This window comes from Lactuca virosa, chromosome 5 (assembly GCF_052849685.1).
Source record: "Lactuca virosa cultivar CGN04683 chromosome 5, Lactuca_virosa_CGN04683_v6, whole genome shotgun sequence".
Lineage (NCBI taxonomy): Eukaryota > Viridiplantae > Streptophyta > Magnoliopsida > Asterales > Asteraceae > Lactuca > Lactuca virosa.
Window position 1 is genome coordinate 275743366 of NC_136430.1, and position 17532 is coordinate 275760897.

The window sequence follows — 17532 nt, forward strand, 5'->3', positions numbered from 1 at the left end:
CAATACATCAACGAGATCACTAAGAATATCATATTGAAATGAAGAAACATAATCATACGCTGACCATGGGTTGAGTGGACTGCAACCGGGGCATAAGATGACAACGAGGTCGTCGAAGATGACAGAGAGGGTTCGTATTTATAGAGAGGTTAAGTTCTAAAGTGATGTTATTGTGATATCATGACTCAAGATCAATTCCAACAATTTAAAAGTAAAAACAAAATGATCAATTAAATTTTTTTTTATAATTATAATGATTTTAAATATAAAAACCCGATTATAAGTTATTTACAAATCCTAAAAATAATGATTTTAGTATATATATAAAGAACAAAAAGAAAATATCTTCACTAAACTTCAAATCAAACTTTAATGACATATTATAAAAAAAGAAGGGTTAAATTAAAAAAAAAATGTAACAACTAAAACACAATCATGATACAACTCTAATTCTATAGTCTCCATCATCATCCAAACCCCCAAATAGAATAGGAAACGGCGGAGTTAAACACAGCAAAACGAGAAAAAATAGCCATAAAAAGATATCATGATCGAGTTATATATATTCATACACGCATCCAGGCTTCTAAACTAGGATTTTCTGTTCCTCCGAAGCTCAAATTTGCGGAGGAAGAACAGGGCAAGTACAAGGAGGAGCTTATTTGTACCTTGTGGTTTACTCATCTCTGAAGGTTTCATCGGTCACCCATACTAAATATATTTTAATAATCTATGCAGAAAAAAATCACATTTGTTATATATTCATTGAATCTTATAAAATATTCCATAGAAGACCCGTCTTTCGTTATAAGCTTGTTCTTTCTTTAGCTAAAATCTTAAGTAATTCCATATATTCCTGTTCTCCCCCTTTGCTTTTACGTCATTGATTATCTCTCTTTATTGGGGTTTTCTCCTCTCTAATTTACCATTGAACCAACCGTTCGAGTTTAGTGTACATATAAGAAGTATACCCGATTTCCTTTGTGGGTAATCGTTTGTTCGGCTGAAAACGCCAGTGATTATTCCCAATTTTAACGATTTGAGTTTTAATTTCGATAACCTTGGTGTTCTACCGACGAAATCTTGGTGGGTTTTCCAATCTTGTGTAGATTTCAATGGTCGGTTGATGAGTATTAGGGTTTTATTGATAATAAACATCGTTGGATTTCGTTTATTTTTGGACATTAAATGACTTTTGTAGATCTCGGTGGTGGGTATTCATTAATTTAGGGTTTTATTGAGGTTTGAACTAAATTTCTTTGCAGATTTCGGCGGTGGTGTAAACGCAGCTGGATTTGATCAAATCAGCCGAGTGTATGGTGGTCTACCACCACACCACACAATCGTTTTAGCTTATTTATGCTATTGGATTGAGAAATCGTCAATCTTTATTGGATTAATTGGCCTGTTTGGGGTTATAAAAGATGAGTTCAACTGAAAATGTAATACAAAGGGGAAAACTTTTAGTTCATATAGCAGAAAACGGGCATTCATTTGAGCTTGATTGTGATGAAGACACCCTTGTTGAATCTATCCAACAATATCTTGAATCCCTTTCAGGAATTCGCTTAAATGATCAACTTATTCTCTATTTGGATTTAAAATTAGAACCTCAACAGCCACTTTCTGCATACAAACTCCCATCAGATGATCGAGAGGTTTTCTTATTCAATCGAGCTAAAATGAGAACCAATTCCACCCCACCAAGCCCTGAAGAACTTGAAGTAGCTGAAAATTACCATCTTGACCCTCCACCCCCATCTTCCTCCCATGATCCACATCCATTAGATGAAGCCTCTGATCCTGCTTTAAAGGCTTTACCCTCATACGAAAGACAATTTAGATACCATTACCAGCTTGGAGACGCAATTTACCGACGTACCCTTATGAAATATGAGGCCAGTGAGCGGGTTTCAAGAAAGCACAGGGTGCAAGAGAAGGCACTGGAGATTGCCAGGGGTAATTTGGACCATTTCTATAAGATGATCCTACAAAACTACACTGATTTCGTGAGGTGTTATTCTCAGCAGCAAAGGACACATTCGAATTTGTTGGTGAATTTTGGGAGGGATTTGGAGAGGCTAAGGTCCATTAAACTTCTGCCTGTGTTACAGAGTGGTGATAGAAAGTGTTTGTTGGATTTTGTGAAAGAAGATAATTTGAGAAAAATGGTGGATGATTGTAGTAATTCTCATAGACAGTTTGAAAGTAAAGTTGGAGAGTTTAAGCAGGAATTTGGAGAATTAAAGAGAAGCACTGAGTGTTTGTTTTCTAGTAAAGCTTCAATTCTTGGTAGAGATTTGGAGAGAACTGTTAAGGAGCACCAGCATCATATTAATGAGCAGAAAAGCATAATGCAGGCTTTGAGGTTTGTTATCTTTCTCAAAACCTTATACCCTTTTTGCCCCTTTGAATTAAATTTTTGTTTGTTGCAATTATACATGTATAATGTCATCTGGGGTTGTGTTCTTGCTGTCTGTTAATGTTTGTGAGAGGCTAGGTAAGGTTCTAGTCTTCCATGAACATTTTGATCACAAATTTCATGTCTTAAAAGAGGTTTTAGGATCTTTTTTCTTTCTATAAGTGTTGTCTGGATAAATTATTTTCTGTACAGATGATGTTTAGAAGGAAAAAATAAACGAAGGGAAATTTGTAAAAGGTTAGGACTTAAGGGAGAAGTACCTCTTTTATCTGACTTTTTGATAAGTCGTACTTTCTGTATCAAGTCAAAAAGAAACAGCAATATATAGCTTACTAGGTTTTGTTCCTATTAAGTCTATTCAGTCAAAAAAGAAGCACTCATATATAGCTTACTAGATTCTGTCCCAGTTAAGTCTACTAAGTCAAAAAGAGACAACACCTTAGTCTGATTATATTCTTCATTTAAGAGAAGAAAAGCATTTGTGAAGTAAATATGTTTTTTCATAATCTGATTTTAATTTGTAATTGTATATATATGTGGGAAGAGGTATTGTGTGAGCATTATTGTTTGTTGCATGTAAATCATACTACTATCTCCATCTATGTGTGTTTGTATAGAAAAGGGTAAATGTGTACTTTTTTTGGAATCAATTGTTCCTTTTGTGGTTCTCATTCATCTCTTTGAAATTCTCTGGGAAATTTTAAAGTTGGAATGACCTATCTGCCCATTGTTCTGCTGATGCTTCTGATTTTCCTCCACAAGACTTTTATTTTGTCATTATTTGGAGGGCATTTAAGGCATTTAACTAATAATAACATCTCACAAAGGCCATGCCTAGTCAAAACAATGAATCTTTCATAATAAAGGTGTTAGTTTCATTTCACAAAAGGGTTAATAACTTGTTTATGCAACAAAACTACACACTTTCACCTAAATATACAACAAACTAGATTTCTTTCCAGTTTTTTGCAACATATTCCAATATGTTACTTAAAGATTAGCTTAAACTTGTAAAGATGTGCATTTTGAGAGAAGTTTTTCTTTTCATTGACCTTCAATCTAAATCAATGCAGCAAAGATGTGGGCTTAGTGAAAAAACTTGTGGATGATTGTTTGACTAGTCAACTCTCCAATTCCCTTCGTCCACACGATGCTGTTTCTGCATTGGGCCCCATGTATGAAGGTCATGACAAAAGCTACATCCCCAAAATGCAAGCATGTGAACGTGCCATTTCCAACCTTCTCACTTTCTGCAAAAACAAAAAATCAGAAATGAACACTTTTGTACACAAATACATGCAAAAAATTGCATACATTCAATACACCATCAAAGAAATCCGCAACAAATTCTCACTTTTCACCGAAGCCCTAAAACGCCAAAATGACCAATTTGACCATTTAAAAGTCATCCGTGGCATCGGGCCCGCATACCGTGCTTGTTTAGCAGAAATAGTGAGAAGAAAAGCCTCCATGAAGCTTTACATGGGAATGGCTGGACATTTAGCTGAAAAACTTGCATCCAAAAGGGAAATTGAAATAAGGAGAAGAGAAGAGTTTTTAAAAGTTCACAGTTCGTATATTCCAAGAGACATTTTAGCTTCCATGGGGCTATACGATACGCCCAATACATGTGATGTGAATATAGCTCCATTTGATGGGAATTTACTCGATATTGACGTATCGGATATTGACCGTTTTGCCCCTGAGCATCTAGTCGGGCTTTCTTTCAAAAAGGGCGTTGAGGAAACTTCCGAAAGTGGGAATGATTTTATCGAAGCTTCTGAATTGGTTGAGATTGCTGGAACTAGTAAAATTGAAGTTGAAAATGCAAAATTGAAAGCCGAATTAGCTTCCACAATTGCCCTCCTTTGTTCTTTTTCACCCGAAATTGAATTCGAATCACTTGATGATAGTAAAGTAGGAGATTTGCTAAAGAATGCAACTGAAAAAACTGCTGAGGCGTTACGTTTGAAAGATGAACATGAAAAGCATTTGTTATCAATGCTAAAAGTGAAACATTTGCAATGTGAATCATATGAGAAACGGATAAAGGAACTCGAACAAAGACTTTCGGATCAGTATACTCTAGAAGTCAAACTCAATAAAGACGAGTCAACCGGGAAAACCGGAGATTCAAAATCGGAAATCTTCTCTCCTATGGATGAGGCTTCTTATGGGTCAAACACGCATCTGGATTCATCAATGCCGGATGAGAAAGATGAAAAGGAGGCGATGGTGGCGAGCTCTAGCGGCGATTACATGCCGGAGAAAAGTTTTCCGGCGAAGGCCGGTGGTGGTGGTGGTGGTGGTGATGTTGTGGAGTTGCAGAGTTTGGTGGCTGAGAAGACAAATGAAGTAAATGAAATGGAAATAAAGCTCCGGGAAGCTGTGGATGAGGTTGCAAGGCTGGGTAACGAGTTGGAAATGAGTCGGAATCTTCTAGATGAATCTCAGGTAATTATATATTATTATTTATAAATTGTATTTTTATATGATTAAAAAAATTTGGTTTACTATATATATTATTAATTTTTTTTTTTTGTGTGTGTGGGGTCCAGATGAATTGTGCACACTTAGAGAATTGTCTACACGAAGCAAGAGAAGAGGCGCAGACTCATCTATGTGCAGCTGACCGTAAAGCATCGGAATACACCGCGTTACGTGCCTCGGCGGTTAAAGTGCGCACGCTTTTCGAGAGGCTTAAAACGTGTGTTTCCTCTGCTGGTGTGGTGGGTTTTGCTGACTCACTACGCGCGTTAGCTCAATCTCTTGCCACGTAAGCATTCAAAAACTCTGATATTATTAATTAATTAATTTTTCACCACTTAATATGTTTTTACAAGAATTGATGGTTTTATTTAGTTGTGCAAATGAGAATAGTGATGATGGTGTGGCGGAGTTTCGTGAATGTGTGCGGGTGTTGGCTGAGAAAGTGGGAGTGCTGACTAGGCAACGAGCCGAGCTAATCGATAGGTACACAAAGGCGGAGGCATCACATGAAGAGCTCACAAAGGAGTTGAATGAAAAGAAAGAATTGCTCAACACTTTGTATGTCAAGCTTCAATCTGAAAAACAGGTTTCATTTTTTACCAAAATACATACGGGTAACCGAATGTATTTTTTTCTACTGTATTTTTTAATAATATAAATAAAAATGATGATAATATCTGTGAACAGGTGAACAAGGAGAAGATATCATTCAGTCGTTTAGAGCTTCATGAGATAGCAGCATTTGTACTTAACAATGTATCAGGCCACTATGAAGCCATCAACCGAAACTCTGCACATTCTCATTACTTTCTTTCTTCAGAATCTGTCGCCTTATTTGCTGATCACCTTCCAAACCGGCCCACATACATTGTGGGCCAAATCGTGCACATCGAGAGACAAACTGTAAAATCATCCCCGGGTCGACCCACGGGTTTGAACCCGTATGGGTTACCGGGTGGGGTTGGGTGCGAGTACTTTGTGGTGACTGTAGCCATGTTACCTGACACAACCATTCATTCGCCTACTGCTGCTTCCTGATCGTTAAAATTTGGGCAGATATGATGGAAGAAAAGAAAAAAAAAAATAGAGGCAAGTGTACATAGATGACGTTTTAATGGGAAATTTGAAAGTTTAATGATTGAATTTTATTTCAGTTTGGTGTACAGTTGATATGATGATGGTAATGTGTTCAGTTGTATATATGTACGTACCCTGATCATGTAAAAAAAAAAAATACTTTGTATATTGTCGCTTAATCGGTAGCTATTGATGAAAATTGGGAACCATCTGACTTGCTTATTGGAATGGTTCTTGATGTTTGTGTGGTGGTTGACTTTTTGTTACGTGGGTCATGATCGAATATTTTTTGTAAAATGCTATTCTTCCAAGTTCCAAGCATACAAACCCTAAGTTGATCAACACTTGTTAGGTGGCTGACATAAGAGCCTAATAATCCCATAAGGAACCAAATCCATAGTTTCGAACCTTTGATAACTTTTGCAAGTACATAATGTTTGCTATGTTGTGGGACAAAAAAATGATGATGTTGTAATTTGTTTGGTATGGCATAAAAACCTTCTTTTAATAATGTAACATACTAACTTAAATATAATCCTTGTATTTTATTTTTTTATTTTGAATGATGTGCCACATTTCCTGTTTTTAGAACTTACACAAAAGACCATAGCTTGTAATGGTTATGGCCTCGATTCGGTTATTTTAAATTCCAAAAAACTACATGTCTCTAAATACCAAGGTTTCAAAATGTTCATCATGATACATCCTGACTCCAAGACTTGTATTTTACGTCACGTTTTAACAAAATATTGTCTTAAGGTATATATGTATATAAAAATGAATAATAGTAGAAAATATATATAGAAGTATTAATTATAAAAAAAATGTCTTAAGTCATGTGTAATAAAGTTTGACGTGTGACATTGCCGTCAAGTCACGGCTAACGTTATCTAGAACATTGCTAAATAATAAATATTAAGCTCGTTATTTTGGTGATTATGTACTAAGAACTCGCTGGAAAAATAGAATTAACCAAAAAAATAAAACTACTAAAATATTTGATTTCGACCAAAAGTTTCAATGTATTCCTTCTTGTAGTTCGAGAAGCTAGTCCATCTAATGAAAAGAAAAGACAATGATATCCAAAAACACGCATGATCATCCCACTAACTAGACCCTAGATAATCATGTACTCTCTCCGTCTTAAAATTATTGTCTACAGACAAAAAACACATAGATTAAGGAAACATTAATTATCATTAACTTTATTAAATGAAATGACAATTATACCCTTTTGTTGCATTTAATTTCATTGTAGTTTTACTAATAATGAATGACATTTTGGTAAAAATGATATTTATTTTTAGAAGTGGACAATTATTTTGGGATGGACTATTAATTTGGGACGGAGGGAGTAAATAACAAACTTGCTACTTGGTACTGTTTTTTGCAATATTGGTTACCAAAACCACCCTTGCTACTTGGTACTGTTTTTTGCAATATTGGTTTTCCCACTTTGCCCCTCCTTGCATAAGTGAATAGCAATACCTCACCCCAAAGATTCATATTGTACTAAATGTGAAATGAAAGAAAAGGATGATGCATGATTTCCAAGTCCTCACAAGGTGGCTTCCAATGTCGGCATCCCTTTCCACTTGATAAGAAGTTCCCTAAGCAATACAACGGGTGATGACTGGACGGTGCCATGTATTCGAAAGAGTCTTTCCAGAAAAAGACCATGAAGATTTCTACCCGATCATAAACTGTTGATGATAAGTACCCATGGAGGTGGACGCCTTTGTAGGGATATCTAGTCTTGTATTGGATCCCCAAAATCGAATTCTAAAAGCTTGTACAACCACTTTTGAGATACCTAAAAGCCCTTTAGGTATCTCAAAAATGTCCTCAAACTCATGTAAAGAGCCCCAAATAAGGGGTACCCTTGATTCTCCCATCCCCTTCTCTCTTTTCTACTGCTTGGATGAGTTTGATAAGGAATTCCCCTTTGCAGATTTGTTCATTTCGAATTTTGTATACTAATTAGGTTTTCCTTTTGGTTGTGAACGGACCAAGTTTTCCTAACCACTGGACCCCAATATTATATTTGGATTTCCCGAGGTTTTAGTTTGCTCATCAATTTCATAGTTTTAGGTTTCGTAATACCAAGAAACATTTTAGCCTAAAATTTTATAATAAGAAAATTATTTCTAATGTTATTCTAACTTTATATATGCCTCTTCTATCATATAATTACATAATAAAGACAATCATAAAATTTTCAGCTTTCAATCTTTTTCTCCAACTAGAGAGCACGAAAAACTATCGGGTTCTTTTAGAAAAAGACAAACACATTTAAAAGAAAATAGAAGATCCAGAATGCATATGTAAACGATTGACTTGTATATAGCTTAACAGTCTTATCCTTATTAAATCCATTAAGTCAAAAAGAGACAACACAGATATACACTACCCTACACTAACAATGTTACTTGAATCCCTCACTAGCATATACATTAAAAGATCATTCCATTTTCATCTTAATTCCTCCAAAAAACGTACACTACAAATACCACATTTCCCTAAAACCAAACCTCAAGAACCCCTTCAATGAGCTCAAAGGTCAAGATCATCTTCAATCAACGATCCACCTGGCTTCAAGTATCCCACGAGGGTCCCACCATGAATCTCCATCTTTTTGCCAAAAAATGTACATGTTTTGCTACTTTGTTATGCCTCGATTTCTCAAAAAAACTCTATATCCCTTCATGAATATCATCATGAGAACTTGTTAAGATCTCAATCCTTTTAAGACACAAACGTATATTGATGTGATGATGCTTCTTGCTGGCTTGTAAAATACACTTCTGTACAGACACTGTGTTGTGTTTAGTTGAAAAAATAAGGCGAATTAAGAACTTCATTCAGATCAAAGTTGCCACGCTTTGGTAGGGGAGGAAACTCGAGCCCTGGATATGTTGTTTGAAAGCTTTCAAGCAGCTGTTTTGAGATTAAAGTAAAAAAACAAATCATAAGAACAAAAGTTAGATTAGTGCTGTTTTGGATAAATGATGTAAAGAAATATTTCAGAAAATGAAGGGATGCACCAAAGTTTCACCTTTTTCTCAATCTAGGACCAAAAGTTGCATAAATTATATAAAAGTGAAGCATCGTTGCATAAATTGGTATAAAAGGTGAATCATTGATGCATAATAAGCCTTTATGGAATGAAAAGATGCTTACATTTTCAAGAATAGGCATGCTATAAAGCTCTACAAACTTTTCTCTTAGAATTTGGTTCATCTTGTCAATATCACATGCATGTGTCCAGAAAGAATCATGAACCCCTGTTGTTATGATATGACATTAAATTTCTATCCAATCTTGAAATAGGAAAATTAAATCCAAAAAACAAAAATAAACATTGTAAGGAAAGCCAAAGCCGACAGTTTTACAATTATACCCTTCCTGTCTGTTTCCTATAAAAATGTATAGTATTTTTCACGGGTATTTTTGTCATTAAATAAAATAAGTATACCTGATATCTTTCAACCTCATTCATTTCCTAGAATTTTTTTTACCTTTATCATGATGTTCTACTATCAACATATCTTATTTTATGATTGAATTTATATCATTATGTTATATCAAATAATCTTTAGTTGACATTTTTTTTCCTTTTATACTTTTAATACAAAAACATTTATTAAACAATTTTAAACCTGCAAAACGCAATCCAGCATCCCTGCAAGCAACAGCAGTCATCATCATGTGGGTCCCATCAAGTGAGTGCACAAAATTTGGAGGAAATGCAGTCCTCTGCTTTTTAACCTCCACCTATAAATACAAATACAGTGATAAAAATCTTAGAAACTTCACAAGATGTTTGAAACTTGAAAAAGAAGATCAAATTTTGAAAGGTAATGGCAAATTACCATACTACCCTCTCGTTGCAAAGCTAAGACCTGAAGAGATGTTTTTATCTGCAACCAATTGACAACAATAATAGTCATGTCTTGTAACAAAATAGTATAATCCAATACAATGTAAAAAAAAAAAAAAAACATACCCTTTGACTTTTCGAGGTCAACAAATTTCAAATCTACATAAAAAATCAAAAAAGAAATTTAAGAACATCTTACAATATGACGTTTGGTTTTGAAATAAGGTTGCACAACAGGAAGCCCTAGAGGCGTTGTCCACCTAACAGGCTGATTTTCTGAAGCAATCACCTGCAAAAAATTTACTTGTCAACATATGCTTCTTTTTCACTTAATGGGGACATGACTTAATGAAATAAGTTAAAAATGTGTGTTTCTTTTTGACTTAATGCCAAAAGAAAGTCTTTTATAATAAGTAAATAAATAGAGAACATAAGAATTAACATGGTCCCACCTTTGCACAATCACCAAGCCAACACATGGTCCCACGTGCAGCTTCAAATATCTCACCAAGGGCTTCTAGTGTCACCTAATCAATGATGACTTACACTTCAATATAATGACACAAAAGTATTGTATTTTAGTTTTAGGCTTAAATGCTAGAAATAGCAACATACTTTCATTGAAAATTATACCCAATTATAGCAATGTCATTCAAAAACAAAGCAATATTCAGTTTAAGATCTTTTAGACTATAATCTCAAATAAAATAAAGAGTAAATTACACGAATGGTCCCTATGGTTTAGGGTAATTTGTGTGTTTGGTCCTTAACTTATTTTTTTAACTCGGAAGGTTCCTACTGTTTGTTTTTGTTACGCGTTTGGTCCCTGTCTTACCTAAAAAAACTATTTTGCCCTTGATTTTTTAATTTATTTAAATAAACACACCTCCAATCTCACCCTCTCACATTACCTTACCTACCCCACCATTTTTCCCTATTTAAATAATAGTCTTTTTAGGTAAGACAGGGACCAAGCGCGTAACAAAAACAAACAATAGGGACTTTCCGAGTTAAAAAAATAAGTTAGGGACCAAACATGCAAATTACCCCAAACCATAGGGACCATTCGTGTAATTTACTCTAAAATAAAAAAGTTGAAAGTACATGTTGTAATAAAAATAAAGGAAAAGTAGGATGCTATAACACACAAATGAATGAAAGTATGTTGCTATTTATTGCATTTAATGATACTCACTTTAGCTGCATAACATGATGCACTAAAAAGAAGTTGATCATCTGTAATAAGACCCTTCTCTTGTAATCTTCTTTTAATTTGTTCTCGTGCCCCAACAAATGTAACTCCATATACTGAAGTCATTACAGTTTGTTTCACTAACTTCCTATTCACCTAAATGTTTCAAACAATCAAATCATCAACTATTTGAAAATAACATGCAATTTTTATACTTTTGAAGGAAAAATAATCAAAAGTATGAAGCATTTGTATCAAAAACTTTTACAAAAGAAGAGTGTAAACATATAAAAAAAACCTGGCCAATTAAGAGTCTGGCTAGTATAGCATTGGGAAAAGTTGTTGAATCTTTTTCACTATCTCGCTGCATGATATCATGAACCCTATGAAAATTTAAAAAAATAATAATAAGAAGAATAAGAAATTATAGAGAATATATTAAATATCGTTATCTAGAAGGGTTTATTATACTTTTGGCTAATAGCAACACATTTAGTTTTAACACCCTAAGTTTAAAGTTACAAACTAGTCCAATAAACTTTAAATCAGCTTCTAACATCAATGGGTTCTCAGTTCCCTATCTTTACTTGAAGTCAAAGATAAGAATGTTTGACTTCAAAAGTCAAAAAGGAAGAAGTGATGTATAATAAATAAGTATAAAAATAATCTTCACACATTATACCTTGCTGCAATCTCTGAGTAAACATCAGAAGGTTTCTCTCCAGCAACTAGGTTAACTGCAGCAGCTTCCAACTGTAAAATTACACGAAAAATGGAAAAGAAAATATTTAGATCCAAAAAAATATATATAAAAACAACAAAAAGAAAAATTATTAAAGTGGAAAATGGGAACATACAGTGTCTCTTCCCAATGCAGCATAGTGCTGGAGGCCATTGCATGAACCATCCTATAATAAAAACAACAATCAAGTTATAATAAAATATAAAACAAAAATATATATCCTCCATGTTTTTTTTTTACTTATTAAATTAATCAGGTAAGCTATATATATATATATATATATATATATATATATATATATATATATATGTATGTGTTTCTTTTTTATTTAATGCAAAAAGAACAACTTAGTAAAAACTTATTACAAATTTTCCCTCGATTCTTTTAAGCAAGAAATATAAACTTACTTCTATTTATTTGTGTATTGAAGCATCCTACTTTCATTTTTTTCCATTACAGCATTGTACCTTTAGTTTTTTCTAGTTAAGATATTGTACTTTTTTTTTTTTTTTTAAATCTACTAAAGCATATATACTTTGAAGAGTCACCTAACTATAGCAACAAAAATTGTTTTTTTTTCTTATTTTGATGAAATTTCCAATATTACTTGGTAATTTTTCAAAAGTACAATGCAATAATAGGAGGAAATGAAAGTTCAATGTTATAACTTATAACAAACAAATCAATAAAATAACCCTATACTTTTTTCCTTTCATTTCACCGAATTTCTCATGATCTTCTCAAATACTTTTTAAACATCATTTATCATAAACACCACCAAATTACTTACCTGATGAACTGGCAAATGTGAAATAACAGTATGAGGTGAAGAACTTTTTAGGGTTTCTGACAAATTAATACATGCAGCTAAACACTGAAAAGGGTCCTCAGCTGTTAACCACCATCTATTTCCACCAAGTGGATTATCAGCTGAATCAATAATATCATTCAGATGATTTTCCACAAATTGTAATCTACAATCATATGAAAGCTTTTCAACTCCAGCTCCATAAAGATTTGCTAAATGTATCCTCAACCATCTTAACCCTGATTTCCCTAATGCCCTTCCTTCAGCAAACTCAAGAATTCCTCTACACAAATCAGAACTCAAATGGTTTAAATGAGGATGCATAGGGTATGCTCTCCCTCTAAAGTCAAGGTTGTGAGGATAATAGAATCCTTCTTCATCTTTCATCCTTCTTGCCACCTGTCCCACATCAAAAAAAAAACTTGGATTATACTTATTTTGCATTACTTTTGTAAAAAGATTAGAAATTTAGAATCTTGTTCAATACCCAGTTGACAGAATCATGTGCACATGTTAAAAAGATTTTATATAGTGCAAGATTAACTTGAGTATCTTTAAAGTTATGTTATTACTATCAAGCTTATAACTTGGTGATATATGCACCATTTCTGAACTGAAGTGGTAGTTTTTTTTTATTGTTGTATATATATATAGAAACAAAATATAAGAATTACCGAAAGTTTTAATTCTATGTCACATCGTTGAGAATGTAATTCTTGATTGATTTTCTTTGCTTTTCTCACACTCCATTTCCATTCTTTTATTTCATTCAAGTCCTCTGAATTCAAATCAGGAACCAAAACCTACAATCACATAAAACACACAAGTCTCAAGTTTCAAATGAACAACACAAAACCAAGATTTTTAAAGAACTTTCAAGATCATTAAAAGTATCTGTATTTGAGAAAAAAAAAAAAAAAAAAAAAAGAAGCTTACATCTTCACGATTAACAAGACCAGCAATATCACCACCTGCAGCCCAGATGCTCTCAACAACATTAAGTAATCTTTTATTCACTCTCCATTTGGTGTTTCCAAGTGTATCCAAAGCCTGTTGTTCATGTACAATTTCATTACTTTTTTGTGAAAAAGACAAAAAAGAAACAATTACAAATATAGAAATCAAGTATCCATGGAAACTTAATGAAGTTTTGACTTTTGACCTCATATATTTTTTGCATTTGTGTAGAGGGAACATTCCTAACAGCCTCTTGTTGTTGCCTTGATCCATGAGTACGCATGAGATATGAAGGTAAGAAAAAGTGGCCCCCACTATCATACCTGAAATAAGTTTATAAAATTTATCCACTTTAAGAAATCTTTAAAAAATGTATAATGTATTAGCAATTTAGCATCATAAGTTTAAATCCATACCCTTTCCACTTTCTTGGAGGCACCAACATGGGAACGTAAGGAATAATCATGTGTCGAGCCTGCAATTTGATAGCATAGGGTTGTGAAAAACCGAAAATGCCCCTCATGGTGATCAAGCTAACCCTAAGTAATGTATTGTTACATGGAATAAAAGTAGATATAAACTAAATTGATTATTAACTTACAGTTCTTTCAAGTCCAGTGAGGATCATTTTATCACATTCAATAACTCCACACTTTCTGACATGACTGCAGATTTTATTAAATATACAAAAAGTTTAATCATTTTGGTTCTTTTATGATTTATATTCTCATAGTTCGATCTCAATTTACAAATAAGATAGAAATTTAATGCAAGTAATATCATTCTAACACATGATATAACATTGAAAACAACAAATTATCAAAAAAAAAGATTATTTTTTTACAATCTCACCCTGATTCCATTGCTATAATTTTGAAAATATGTCGAAATGCTGGACGAATATCAGGTGGGGCATCAGCTGATTGACTTGCTGGAGATTGAACATAAGCTATTTCTGTTAATAACTCAATAAGTCTGCATCCCAGCTGTATCAAAAATCAAAATACACAATTTTTTTTGTTAGGAAAAGTCATTAAATAGTTGATATTCTGAAGTATTGATGAAGTTTATAAGGTTTAGGTGTCAAGGAATTCTTCTGAGAAGAAATATAAATTGGGAAAAACATACCTTTGCTTGTTTATCTCTTCCCCAAGGTTGATATTCTTCATTTTTCAAAATCTTTTGTACTTCCATTATTCGTTTTCTTTTGATCAAAGTTTTAACACGTTTTCTGAGCATATCGTTTTCTTTTGTTCCATCTTGTTGAGCTTGAATTAAAACCTTCTTCTTTGGGCAATTCTTGGTTTTCTCCAAGAATGTCTGAATTCTAACCTGAAAAATACCAGTTACTACATCTCATCTACAGTGGATATATCCACAGATAGTGTATAACAGAGTCAAATATGAACATGAATCAGAGATTATTAACACACCTCCAGCTCAACTGCCATTCCAATCTGAATAGCAGCCTGAACCACTCGAACATATCTATATTCATGTCCCATCATCAATAGCCCCATCATTTTATGCATCACAATAATCGCCATTTTATCAGATGGCAATGAATCAATATAAGGGGCGTATGCCTCTTGATGCTTCTTAGTATTCGGTGATTTCTGCTCCTTCTCAATTGCTTTACTCAATGGCTCAAACCAACCTGCAAATAATGACTTCACGTATGGAAGATTTGGTGCCAATTTCTTCTCACACATCTCCCTTTGAAACTCTCTATACTCTTCGGTCATCTTCTCCCAAGCCTCTGTTTCTGCCTTTATTTGTCTCCTTCTCAATATATAGTAATTTCTCTTATCGATTTCAAATCTAACCCTCTTTTTAACATTACTCCTATAGAAATTCTTCATCAGCAATGAAGTAATCCAAGGTGGCTCTTGTATATAAACCCTTTTCGGGTTCATCTCCGGAGTAGATATCGAATCAAACCCATGTGTAATTCGCTGTAAAGTTGCGAGATTTTCGAGATTTTTGGTGAAGTTTTCGTCGGCGGAGTCAGGCAGTGGGTGAGAATGGGTGGATGAAATTGGGTCTTTTAGAGATGGTAATTTAAGGTTGTGAGGGAAAGAGGATGAATAAATTAGTGGGTTTTGAGATGGATGTTTGAAGAGCTGAAGAGTGGGAAGAAGAGTAGAGGGTTTTTGTGGTTTTCTTGGTTTGATAGTTTTAGTTGACCATGGAGATTGAAGGTCACCTCTGGGGCTTGGGGAGAAGATAGCTGACGAAGCCATGGTTACCTTCGTTGATATTGGTTGCTTCTGGTTTGAGAGGTGGAATGGGTGGATAAGGAGTGGAAATGAGGTTGAAGAAGACGATGAGTAAACCCTGCCTAAAACCTTGTGTTGCTTGCCCTTCTTATTTTTCAAGTTCAATGTCCAAGGGTAGTAATGTAATCCACTTTTAATCCATTTTTTTTTAGTCTATTTTCTTTTTGTAAAGCCTAAAATATAAATTTTAAATTTCCCTTGCAATAATTTTTTAAAGGCTATTTTTATCCTTAACCCCTTTCTAATTAACCATACCCCTATTGATTGTGTTTTATTTTTTTTAAATAACCAACCATCATGGGTGCGGTCTTGGTGTGGTCTTGGCCGCAGTGTGGCTAATTTTGTTTCTGATTGGTTGGGGAGGTTTGACCATTTGAACGATCATTTTCTAAAATTCATTTTTTTTAATAACCCTATATATACATATCTGTTTTTACAAAACCGCATTCATATTTCTTTATATTTTACCATCTTTTTCTCAAATCATCTCAGCATGTCTTCTTCCAAAAAGTCTACCAACGAAAAAACACCCACTAGAAACACCGCAACCCCAAGACCTTCGTATGATCAACCGTTTTATTCGCATCTGTATTAACACTATGGCGGGTATGCTTCCGCATTATCTACAACAAATCTCACAACTACGACGACCAACACAGCCACTTCCACAAACACAACCACAACCCGACACAGGTTTTAATTCGTTTTACTTTTTCTCTCAATCTGAGTTTGTTCAACAAACACAATCACAACCATGAACACCCATTTCTGATTTTGAATCGGAATTCGTTCATGAAACTCAACTCACTCGAGCACCAAGAAAAAGAAAAGAGAAGGCGACAGCTAGAGGATGGGAACCCCTACAAGTGTTAGGGTTGGCACAATCATGGATCGATATTTCAGAAGATGCGACGACTGGAACAGACTAAAAACTTGACCGTTTTTTAGATGCGGGTTTTACATAGGTTCCACAAAGGAATGAACTGTGGAGAATATCATTCAAAACATCAAGTGTACTCGAAATGGGGGAAGATGAACAAGGAAGTCATGTTGTTTAATGATTTGTATACCAACATGAAACGTCAATGGAAAAGCGTAGAAAGCGATGATGTGATTTTGTAGAAAGCGTTGAAAGTGTATCAAAAAAAACTATAACATCCTGTTTCGAGAAGTTTCTTATTTCATGATTATGGGCAATAAATGGATCAAGTAGAGGCATTGGGCTTCAAGGGAATATGTTTTAGACCCTATTGGATGTTGATAATATTGGTTATGCCATCTAAACCCTTGGTTTGTATTTTAGAGCTAAGGGGTAAAATAGGAAAAGTTATACGTTAGGCTTCTTTCAAGCACTATGGTTTTTAGTTCGACATGTGTTAAGCTAAAATTAACTAGATAAAAGTGTGGGGCTCGTCAATACCTTTCCGTGGATATAAATATCGCCGAAAACGGAGTTGAAACGAAGAAGTTATCGTTGTTTGAAATTGAAGTGGATTTGGGTGAAAACCGTCGTCACAGAGTGGGGATCAAAGCCCACGGTGTGGCAGCCGCCATGGCACGACGATCAATCAAGCCCAAGCTCATGATTTTAGGGTTTTCAATGTATTTAAGCATAAGGTTCCAACTTTTTGGCCATTTTACTAGCCTTCATCACCTCTAGAACCCCTTAGGAGAAACCCTAACCT

The 17532-nt window shown here is 34.2% G+C and overlaps 2 protein-coding genes across 4 annotated transcripts; one reads left to right on the forward strand and one right to left on the reverse strand.

The window, feature by feature from the left end:
• Window positions 1–434: 434 nt before the first annotated feature.
• On the forward strand, window positions 435–6198 carry LOC145114702 (autophagy-related protein 11-like). Of its 3 annotated transcripts, none has more exons than XM_079050778.1 (6): window positions 435–692; window positions 1266–2368; window positions 3496–4876; window positions 4981–5198; window positions 5285–5498; window positions 5600–6198. In XM_079050778.1, exons 2-6 carry the CDS (start codon window positions 1425–1427, stop codon window positions 5948–5950), a joined length of 3108 nt encoding a protein of 1035 aa, XP_078906904.1. In that variant the 5' UTR covers window positions 435–692; window positions 1266–1424; the 3' UTR covers window positions 5951–6198. The 3 variants fall into 3 exon arrangements, with proteins under 3 accessions (XP_078906904.1, XP_078906906.1, XP_078906905.1); XM_079050780.1 differs by having other exon boundaries at window positions 5285–5470; window positions 5600–5715; XM_079050779.1 differs by lacking the exon at window positions 435–692 and adding an exon at window positions 814–1086.
• A 2110-nt stretch (window positions 6199–8308) lies between these two features.
• On the reverse strand, window positions 8309–15947 carry SCA3 (DNA/RNA polymerases superfamily protein). Its single transcript, XM_079048865.1, has 19 exons — window positions 15002–15947; window positions 14697–14900; window positions 14421–14554; window positions 14170–14233; window positions 13985–14043; window positions 13774–13891; window positions 13548–13661; window positions 13286–13414; window positions 12594–13010; window positions 11919–11969; window positions 11744–11814; window positions 11360–11444; window positions 11065–11217; window positions 10322–10396; window positions 10069–10158; window positions 9862–9909; window positions 9649–9763; window positions 9170–9273; window positions 8309–8926 (listed from the first exon to the last, which is right to left on the reverse strand). The coding sequence occupies exons 1-19, from the start codon at window positions 15809–15811 to the stop codon at window positions 8816–8818; spliced, it is 2952 nt and encodes a 983-aa protein (XP_078904991.1). The 5' UTR covers window positions 15812–15947; the 3' UTR covers window positions 8309–8815.
• Window positions 15948–17532: the final 1585 nt, after the last annotated feature.

Bases quoted from the DNA above. Each gene is read 5' to 3' on its own strand.
- LOC145114702 (XM_079050778.1), top strand. From the start codon at position 1,425: ATGAGTTCAACTGAAAATGTAATACAAAGGGGAAAACTTTTAGTTCAT. The intron at 2,369-3,495 runs GTTTGTTATCTT...AAATCAATGCAG, and splicing joins AGCATAATGCAGGCTTTGAG to CAAAGATGTGGGCTTAGTGA. The intron at 4,877-4,980 runs GTAATTATATAT...TGTGGGGTCCAG, and splicing joins ATCTTCTAGATGAATCTCAG to ATGAATTGTGCACACTTAGA.
- SCA3 (XM_079048865.1), bottom strand. From the start codon at position 15,811: ATGGCTTCGTCAGCTATCTTCTCCCCAAGCCCCAGAGGTGACCTTCAA. The intron at 14,044-14,169 runs GTAAGTTAATAA...ATCAAATTGCAG, and splicing joins TCACTGGACTTGAAAGAACT to GCTCGACACATGATTATTCC. The intron at 13,892-13,984 runs GTATGGATTTAA...AACTTATTTCAG, and splicing joins CCTCCAAGAAAGTGGAAAGG to GTATGATAGTGGGGGCCACT.